The sequence below is a fragment of the Ranitomeya imitator genome, chromosome 3, assembly GCF_032444005.1.
Source record: "Ranitomeya imitator isolate aRanImi1 chromosome 3, aRanImi1.pri, whole genome shotgun sequence".
In the NCBI taxonomy this organism is placed as follows: domain Eukaryota; kingdom Metazoa; phylum Chordata; class Amphibia; order Anura; family Dendrobatidae; genus Ranitomeya; species Ranitomeya imitator.
The window spans coordinates 222,150,155-222,160,559 of NC_091284.1; the positions used below are offsets into that span (position 1 = coordinate 222,150,155).

General features: G+C 40.0%; 1 protein-coding gene across 1 annotated transcript in view; it reads left to right on the top strand.

Annotated features, from left to right (window-relative positions):
* IRF6 (interferon regulatory factor 6) overlaps positions 1–9,765 on the top strand; it is a 49,279-nt gene extending 39,514 nt beyond the window's left edge. The window contains exons 5-8 of the mRNA XM_069756157.1: positions 5,938–6,084; positions 6,188–6,577; positions 7,125–7,243; positions 8,868–9,765. Coding sequence (XP_069612258.1) covers positions 5,938–6,084; positions 6,188–6,577; positions 7,125–7,243; positions 8,868–9,131 — 920 coding nt within the window. The 3' untranslated portion in view covers positions 9,132–9,765. The remainder of the gene's footprint in view (positions 1–5,937; positions 6,085–6,187; positions 6,578–7,124; positions 7,244–8,867) is intronic.
* Positions 9,766–10,405: the final 640 nt, after the last annotated feature.

Consider the following 10,405-nt stretch of genomic DNA (forward strand, 5'->3'; position numbering starts at 1 on the left):
GCGCTGGTACTGTCTTGGAACCAATTTCATCTCTTATCTGTTCCCTCCTCTGGCACTGCTCCCGAGAGTAATCAAGAAGATCAAATCAGAGAGAGTGCCGGCCATCCTGATCGCTCCGGATTGGCCACGACGGACCTGGTATGCAGACCTGGTACAACTTCTAGCCGGGGTTCCTTGGCGGCTCCCCGATCGGCCAGATCTTCTATCTCAAGGGCCGATCTACCACCAGAACTCAGAGGTCCTACGTTTGACGGCCTGGCCGTTGAATCTTGGGTTTAACTCAGGCTGGTTTTTCCCAAAAAGTGGCTGATAGCTTGATCAGTGCACGCAAGTCCGTTTCGGCCAGGATTTATTATCACACTTGGAAGGTGTTTCTTTCCTGGTGTAGAGAACGCGGGCTGCCCCCTTTGCGTTTCTCCGTTCCTAACATTCTAGCCTTCCTTCAAGCAGGTCTGGATTCTGGGCTGGCTCCGAGTACCCTTAAAAGGCAGGTTTCGGCTTTATCAGTACTTTTTCAACGCAGGATTGCTCCTAATCGTCAAGTCAGGACTTTTTTCCAAGGAGTCGCTCATAAGGTCCCTCCGTATAAGACTCCTTTGGAAGCTTGGGACCTTAACCTGGTCTTAAGGGCTTTACAGGACGCTCCTTTTGAGCCTCTTCAAGAGGTTTCTTTGATGTTTCTCTCTTGGAAAGTTGTATTTTTAGTGGCCATAACGTCCATAAGACTGGTATCGGAGCTGGCAGCTCTTTCTTGTCGTCCTCCTTTTTTGCGATTTCATCAGGACAAGGTGGTGCTCAGACCAGCTCCATCCTTTTTGCCGAAGGTTGTTTCATCATTTCACATTAATGAAGATATTGTTCTGCCCTCTTTTTGTCCGGCACCTACGCACCGTGTAGAAAAGGCTCTCCATACGTTGGATCTGGTGAGGGCTCTGAGGAGGTACGTTTCCCGTACGGCCCCCTTTCGCCAGACGGATGCTCTATTTGTCCTTCCGCAGGGTCGCAGGAAGGGATGCGCGGCTTCAAAATCTACTCTGGCCAGATGGATAAGGGCGACCATTCAGGAGGCTTATCGCTCCATGGGCATGACGGTTCCGGCCGGAATCAAGGCTCATTCGACTAGAGCAGTGGGGGCTTCCTGGGCCGTTCGGCACCAGGCCTCAGCAGAACAGGTTTGCAAGGCTGCGACCTGGTCTAGTCTGCATACATTTGTCAAACATTATAATGTCCATTCCCAGACCTCTGCAGATGCAAGTCTGGGTAGAAGAATTCTTCAAGCGGCAGTGGCGCATTTATAGACAAACGTTATCTGGATGTCTTTTTCTGGTGAGTGATTTTTCCCACCCAGGGACTGCTTTAGGACATCCCACAGTCCTGTGTCCCCCAATGAGGCGAAGGAGAAATAGGGATTTTTGGTTACTCACCGTAAAATCCTTTTCTCCAAGACGCTCATTGGGGGACACAGCTCCCTCCCTGGTAGCCTTATGGCTGCTTTGGTTATATCTGATTACATTAGTCAGTAGGATCTTTTCTAGACATAAAGTTTCTGTATTTATGCTGTTATATTATTTTTTGTGTTTTCTTTTGTTCTCCTACTGCTTTTTGCACCAAACTGGAGTCTCTGGTAGCCAGTGTCAGGGTGTATACGATGGAGGAGGAGCTAATTTTTTTTTTTTTAAGTTTACTTAGTGTCAGCCTCCTGGCGGCAGAAGCATACACCCACAGTCCTGTGTCCCCCAATGAGCGTCTTGGAGAAAAGGATTTTACGGTGAGTAACCAAAAATCCCTATTTCTCCCACTCAGTTGTTTATTAAAGCAAAGTGATGTTGAACAGCTCTGTATAAGCCAGGAAAATAAGTGGCGAGAGTCAATTCTATGCCTACCAGACGAGCAATGGGAACATGTTATTGAAGCCCACACATTGGTATCTCCAGCAGCCAACAATAAAATACATTATATATTTTTTATCAATTTGTCCCCATCCAGGATTCACAAAGTTGGTAATTACTAAACAACAAATCCCAGGGCTCCTACAAGGCTTTCTTGCACCTAATATTCAATGTTCCTGTTCATACTTAAAGAGTAACGGTTGCTTAGAAATCGATAGTACGCGTGACAATCAGACGTTTTAGAATATATCTTATCAGAGGAATCTACTTCTTTCTCTGCCAGGACTGATTATTTACTCTAAAAATTCTCAATTCTGGAGTAAAATCTATATTCAGTGAATGCAGATTTTCCCATTACTGAGATAGGAGGTGACATTTGGTTCTCAACAAGTTCTATGTAGAACTGTAACTGTTTCAGAACTGGTAGCAAAAGATGTATATCTCCTATAGCTTCTCTCTCTCCACAACATTTGTCACCTCCAGTCTCAATAATGGGAAAATCTGTCTTCAATGACTACAGATTTTACCCATGAATTGACCGTGAAATCTCAATCCTGAAAGTGAAAGAAGCCAATTTTCTTCGATAAGGTAATTTACAAAGTTTCTTATTTTCCCGTAAACTACTCTTTTATGAAATAATAAAATGACGGTAACTTTTTTTTAAGAGGCTTCTCAGTGGAGGTATTCTATTTTACTCCAGATTTTATACTGGATACTCATGTAGCGTTTTCACTGAAAATGTGTCTATTTGGAATTCTGGACGAAGAACTTGCATTATGATGGGGTCTTATTCTACAAGGACCTCCTTCTAGCCACTATAGCCATGAGATGGATAGGGGATAGATAGACATCGGTCTCTTTCCCAGTGGACAAAAATGTAAAGATGTTATATTAAAATATGCCATATCACATAATATTAAAATACCGTATACAAGAATAGAGTGTCCCTGAAAATTCCCATAGGGATGGCGGAAGTGGTGTGATTCAGTCCAATGCTGGATTACACATTGGAACCGTTTAATCATGATGTGTAATCCACTGGAAATACCGTGTCCACATTCCGGGAAAATAATCTGGTTATGCTTTGCTTCCTATTGGCATAGTTGTGACATTGCATATTATGAGTGGTTATTTTATTGTATTTCGGGAGTGCCCCTCCATTGCACCACGTGTGACCCAGTATATACAGAAACTCTATATTATTTGCAATTTCCCAGGGTTTTTTCTTTCAGTAGAATGAAATGTAAGGTTTTGTTAGACACTAATCCTTTGTTACTGGAGGTGTTGTAAAGGTTTAGTAATGTTGTCCAGCCTGTCTGTCAAGGTTCGGGCATTATGTTACAAATATGTGACCTGTATTTGCCTTTACTGAACACTTGCTACCAAAACTGCAATGCGCCAGGAATCTTCTATTTGTGTCCTGTTCTTACTACTTTTATCTGCTTCAGTGTGTAATGTTCACAGTGAGGCCGTGTTCACATGCAGCATTTTTTTTCTTGCGTCTTTATCATTTAAATGACAAGCTGCATTTTACAGTACCAGCAAAAGATCCGAGCCTTTTTTTTTCATCCAAATTTGAGAATTGGAGCATTTTTTAAATACTTTTTTTTTTTTTTTGCGTTTTTGCAGTGTTTTTTTTTTACAGATGGAAAGCAACGAAAGTGGGGAAAAAAAACTTAATTAAACATGTACTATAGACAAAGCACACATGTAATTTGCAGCGAAAAATGCTGAAAACCGTACGTTTTGAACATATTGATTTTATTGCAGGTTTTGGCTGCAGAATAAAAGCTGCAACAAAAAACTGCTCAAAACGCAAACATTTTTTGGGTCGTTGTGCATTTTTGGGTGCGGCGTACATGTGATTTGTGTGCAGTATATGTTTTTTTTTTTTTATTATTCAAATAAATTTTTATTAAGAATAACAAGATAAATGACAAGTTACATTCTCATTTTCAATACAAAGCTTTTTCCCCCTTCAAACAGCCCCCTTCAATCCCACCACCCCCCATCCCCACCCAACAGTGTGCAGTATATGTTTAATGAAGTTTGTTTTATTCACCAAAAACACAGCAAAACTTGTTTGCTGCATTTTTGCAGCCGTTTTGCTTTTTATTGGTGATATAAACCCTGCGAAAATACTGAAAGAATTGATATGCTGCAGTTTATGCTGTAAAACTTTGCAGAGAAAAAAAAAATTCTGCAGGGGGAAAAAAACTCCATGTGAACATAGTTTTACCAGAGTAGTCCAATAATTGCTATACATAAGGCACTTCATAAATCATAGCTTAAACACATTTCGATCCAATGAGGGTCGAACACAGAAGAGATCCTTTTAAAAAGTATATGTTTTATTCAAGCGAAAATTTAAAATGGTACAGAAAACAAAAAAATGTGTCACAGTAAGGAATATCGCCAGAAACCGGACTATTTACAAAGAAATGTGACTCAAAAATATATAATTTAACACCAAAAGTATCAAAACACAATGCTAATACCGCTAATTTAGAAAAGTATCAATAAATCAATACCACTATTTCAGAAAAATATCAATATATCATTCATTTTGTCAAGAGGTATTATCTAATCATGCTTGGTATAATTGATAATGTATCCCATAGGTGCTAAATACAAGAATACGTAGTTCTAAAGATATGTATCCCAACATAGGCAAGTATCATTAAGTTGTTTTTTATTTTTATGCTTCTTGAATAACCTTTTGGATAGGTACGGCAACAAATATTATTTATAATAGAATACACTTGTTTCTAGATATTTCTCCAATCTAAGTTACTGCAGCCATGCAAAAAAAGGGGGGGAGGACTTCTGCTTCAATAGATCAAGTGCAAAGGAGCTACAGAAACAACTATGGAAGCCTCTGCTATATAAACATATACTTGGTACCGATATGCTATAATAAAGTGCCTGCTGGTATGACTAAACTGCGGTAAATCCTAGCCATACTAAAGTGCCGTCCAAAAAGGTGCATAAGTAAATACCTGAGGGTTCGGTATAGCTCTATCGTTCCGGGTCCGCGTGGCGATATCCCTTCACCCCGACGCGCGTTTCTTTCCGGGGAAGAAGCTGGCGGCGAAACGCGCGTGGGGGTGAAGGGATATCGCCACGCGGACCCGGAACGATAGTTATACCGAACCCTCAGGTATTTACTTATGCACCTTTTTGGACGGCACTTTAGTATGGCTAGGATTTACCGCAGTTTAGTCATACCAGCAGGCACTTTATTATAGCATATCGGTACCAAGTATATGTTTATATAGCAGAGGCTTCCATAGTTGTTTCTGTAGCTCCTTTGCACTTGATCTATTGAAGCAGAAGTCCTCCCCCCCTTTTTTTGCATGGCTGCAGTAACTTAGATTGGAGAAATATCTAGAAACAAGTGTATTCTATTATAAATAATATTTGTTGCCGTACCTATCCAAAGGTTATTCAAGAAGCATAAAAATAAAAAACAACTTGATGATACTTGCCTATGTTGGGATACATATCTTTAGAACTACGTATTCTTGTATTTAGCACCTATGGGATACATTATCAATTATATACCAAGCACGATTAGATAATACCTCTTGACAAAATTAATGATTTATTGATATTTTTCTGAAATGGTGGTATTGATTTATTGATACTTTTCTAAATTAGCGGTATTAGCATTGTGTTTTGATACTTTTGGTGTTAAACTATATATTTTTGAGTCACATTTCTTTGTAAATAGTCCAGTTTCTGGCGATATTCCTTACTGTGACACATTTTTTGCTTTCTGTAGCATTTTAAATTTTCGCTTGAATAAAATATATACTTTTTAAAAGGATCTCTTCTGTGTTCGACCCTCCATGTGAACATAGCCTAATGGTTCTGCAGAAGACATACAATGTCCTGTATATGAGTCTTGCTGTACCCGGATTAAAGCTGTAGACTCCATCATCATATCGACCCTTATATGGATCCTGAAGGTGCGCATTGAAAAGATGACAGCAATAAATATATCTTTATGATTATATGTATATAAATGGTAACCTTAATTTTCCAGATTCTCCCATGGCCCCTGCCAGTATTGACAGTTGCACCCCAGAGCCAAATTGGCCAAAATCGGAGCCACAAGATATGGAGGTCCCACACACTCCTGTGGCGATGGAGTTTTTCAACACTCCTGAGTTGTGGATTAGCTCTCTGCCCAGTAAGTAAGCCTCGCTACGTTGTCTTCCTATACTCCTTTAGTGCTTGCGCTGAGCCATTATTGTGTATCTGCTGCAGCTCCAATCTAGATTTTCTCTTTACAGTGACAGATTTAGAAATCCAGTTCTTGTACAGAGGGAAAGAGATGGACCAGACGACGGTCAGTAACCCCCAAGGTTGCCGATTATTCTATGGAGATCTGAACCCAATGCCCAATCAGGAAGAGCTCTTTGGGCCCATAAGTCTTGATCAGGTTCGATTCCCTGGCCCAGAGCAGCTAGTAAATGAGCGCCAGAAATTGTACACCAGCCGTCTCCTGGATGTCATGGACAGAGGCCTTATCTTAGAAGTGAGTGGACATGCCATCTATGCTGTAAGACTATGCCAGTGCAAGGTATACTGGACAGGACCCTGCTCTCCTTCTCCAAATGTTCCAAATTTGATTGAGAGGCAGAAGAGAGTGAAACTTTTCTGTTTGGAGACATTTTTAAGCGGTAAGTAACTATATTTTCTATATTTTTACTAATTGTTAATTTTTAATTTAGGACATAAACCTCTCCATAAGGGCTGTTAATAAGACTGTATTATCCCTAAACTTGTACTCACATCCAGTGCCAGCGCTGTTCCAGCAATTTCAGCACTTGCTTTTCTGGGGTTTGCGTGACATGATGTCACGCAATCCCTGCAGCCAGTCAGCAGCTGGCTTCACTCTCCCTGCCTTCAGAGCAATCCGACATCAAGATTAAGTGAGCGACCAGCCACAGCTCTCTGACTTCCTCTTGATGTCTGCATCTGAAGGCAGGGAGACTGAAGCCAGAGTTCATTGGTAGCAGGGATCGCATGACATAATAATGTCACGAGATCCCCGGGAGCTTAGTGCTGACACCACTGGAACGGCACCAGAGGTAAGTAAGTGTTATTAATTTACTGGGAGCAAACATGGTGACCAAGACAGGGTTGTCTGAGTTGTGGACAATCCCTTTTAAAGACACACGTGCAGTTTTTTTTATTATTATTATTATTATTATTTCCTCGAAACAGAACTCATTACACATCAGAGAAGTGCTGGTGCTAAGCAGCCCTCATATGAAATCGACTTGTGCTTTGGAGAGGAGTGGCCTGATGGCAAACCAAAGGAGCGCAAACTTATCATTGTTCAGGTGAGTTACCTTCTGCTAATCCGAGTTCACCACAAATATGACTTTACCACATATGGCCCATTTATACAGGTCAATAATTGGGAAACAAGTGTTCCTCGGAATCGCCCAATGTATGAGCAAAATGCAAGTTCGTTGGACGAGATCACTCTTAAGGAGGCTGAAAAATCATTATTCTCGGCAGCACATCATTGTCTAAACATGATGTTCTATGCGCACAGAAGTCTGGGAGGCTTGTCAGGCCATTAAACAAGCAATGGATTAACACAACAAAATGGGCCCTTGGATTGGTACTTTAGTATAAAGCCAGTAAGACATGTTAGAGAATGGATAGATACTGCAGTGACAGCTTTTTATGTAACAAGGGTGTGCATTACATTTATCAGTATATTGACTGATTGACAACATATGCTCAATGTCTTTGTACGTATACATTAGCGGTATGCGCCAGCTGCTTGTTCAGGCTTTTATACACAAAGGAACATATGCTCTGAGATGTTCTGCATATGGCTCAGTCACATATTTCATCTTCAGGGCGTTGCCCCTTTGAATAAACCTCTACCCGTAGGCTCAGCTGCATGTTTTTAAAAAACAAACTGCCGACATACATGGCTCTATCTGCTGAGCTCAGTGATTGGTTGCAGTTCTGTTGACACGAAGTCACCATAACCGCTTCTAAAGGGATTTTCCAGCCCATGACATCATTTTACAAACTGCTGAGAGTGAAATAAAAACAGAAGCTGTAATACTCGCTTTACCAAACCCCAGGCACGCGTGCTGATGCTTTCCTGGTCCCTTGCCGATCTCTATCCCGTTACAGCAACGACTTGGTTGTCGACGTGACTGCTGCAGCCAATCATTTATAATAGTGTTGACACCATTGAGATCACCTCTGCAGCAGTGACATTTCGAGGCGACACCACAGAGACTGGCGTAGTATTATGTGAAGGGGATGGGCAAGGTCTTAATTATTTTATCGGATCATTAGCTGTTGAATAAACATCTATTTTGGGAGTAGAAAACCCAATGCTTCTTTATGTACAGTTTTGACCTTTCACATTAGCGTACCAGCCAGTGTCATGGTGCGTAGAACCTCAGCAGCCCATCACTGAACAGTCAGCTTATGATGTACAGTATTACAAAGGACTGTGAAGAGATGTATCATATATGAATAATATGTAAGGAGGCACAAAAAAATCATAACTAATAATCATAAATCATGAAGAATATAATCAGCTCGCTCATGGAATAAAGGATCCCAGATGCAAAGATAAAGCCTTGTAGCACAAGTATTCAGTGTTGAAAGTGCAAAGAAAATCTAGCAAAATTCACCTTTTATTGCATGTCTATTAAAATCCGAGTATTAGAAACCGCAGACGCATTTCTGACATACGTCCCTTATTCATTGCATGTATAAGTAAGGACGTAAGTCAGAAACTCGTCTGTTGGTTTTTTTCTCTCCCTTTTTATATTAATCATAAATGTTACAGCCAGTGTCCAGTATATATCAGTATATCAAAGCATTATTTAATATTTCCGTGCAATATTTTCTGTGTGCTCATTCTTTGGCAGAGTTGTAAATTCGCACATGTACATGTATATATTTTTTCTTTTTTTTTTATGGTAGATTATTCCAATTGTGGCACGGATGATTCTTGAGATGTTTTCTGGAGACGTCACTCGCTCCTTTGAAAGTGGAAGTGTTCGCTTGCAGATTTCTGTTCCTGATATCAAAGACAACATTGTAGCCCATCTGAAACAGCTTTACCGCCTTTTACAGAACCACCAAGGTCCTGATGGTTGGCCGGTTATGCAGCATCCCAATCTGCAACAAGTCCCGAATCTGCAGCCACCAAACCTTCATATGGCTCAGGCACTGCAAGCTCAGTGACTGCATGCATAAATAACTTGTAAGACCTTGATGACTATTGTAAAGAGTATGATCCAGCGTTTCTTTGTGGTTGGACTATCAGGGCATGGCGTACTGACGTAATTTGTGACCTTAAAGATGTAAACCAGCAGCCATACTCACTATGGAGAAGATAAGGGAGCCTGAAAAGTAATGCAGCCAACATTATATCTTCTGTTTGCCTGTGCACATGTCACTTACTGTACTTAACCAATGCTTATATTAGCAAATATCCCAAATATCTACATTTTTATATGCAATATGTTTTTTTTTTTTTGTAAATGTTATAAGTTCCCGTTATTAGCAATCAGAAAATACATAACCACAAGTGCCTTGAGAAAGCTGGAATTTCTATGGCATAAGCAGCAATAATCAATCTACAGATTTTAGAAGACAATACTTATTTATTATTTTAATGTGTCATAAGCCATTATATCGTTTTACTATTGATTATCGACCGACCGATATAAATGCTTTGTCATCACATTCACTCTTCTTACAAGCTTGGCTGCAGAATAGGAATTTGTACAAAAGTTGCGTCATAAAATGCTGCTTTTCGATGTGCCTTTTTAAATATTGTTTTATTTTCTAAAAAGTAAAAATTTCTTACTGCGAAGTGAAATGTGTGATTTGTAGATTTCTACACACTGCTTCACATGTGCACATGTAAATGTTAATAGAAAGTTCTGTTGGGTGATAACAATTTAGCATTTACGGGTCTCGTATGGCTTTTTCTCCACATTCCCCAGATGCTAGTTCTGCTGCTTAACCAAGCTAATTTATCATTGCTGTAGTCTGCAAGCTCTTGGCGGTTCAAAGGGTGAAAATACATCCATGTCTGGTGTGCAGGTACAGATGCATCACACAAAACTAGAACATCGTCAAAAAGTTAATTTATTTCAATACAAAAAGTGAAACTCATATATTATATGGAGTTATTACAAACAGTGATCTATTTCAAGTGTTTATTTCTGTTAATATTGATGATTATGGCTTACAGCCAATGAAAACCCAAAAGTCATCATCTCAGTAAATTAGAATATCGTATATACTTGAGTATAAGCCGAGACCCCTAATTTTGCCACAAAAACGGAAAACTTAATGACTCGAGTATAAGCCTAGGGTGGGAAATGCCACAGCTACTGGTAAATTTCAAAACTAAAAATAGATACCAATAAAAGTAAAATTAATTGAGACATCAATAGGTTAAGTGTTTTTGAATATTGAATCAGGAGCACCATATAATGCTCCATACA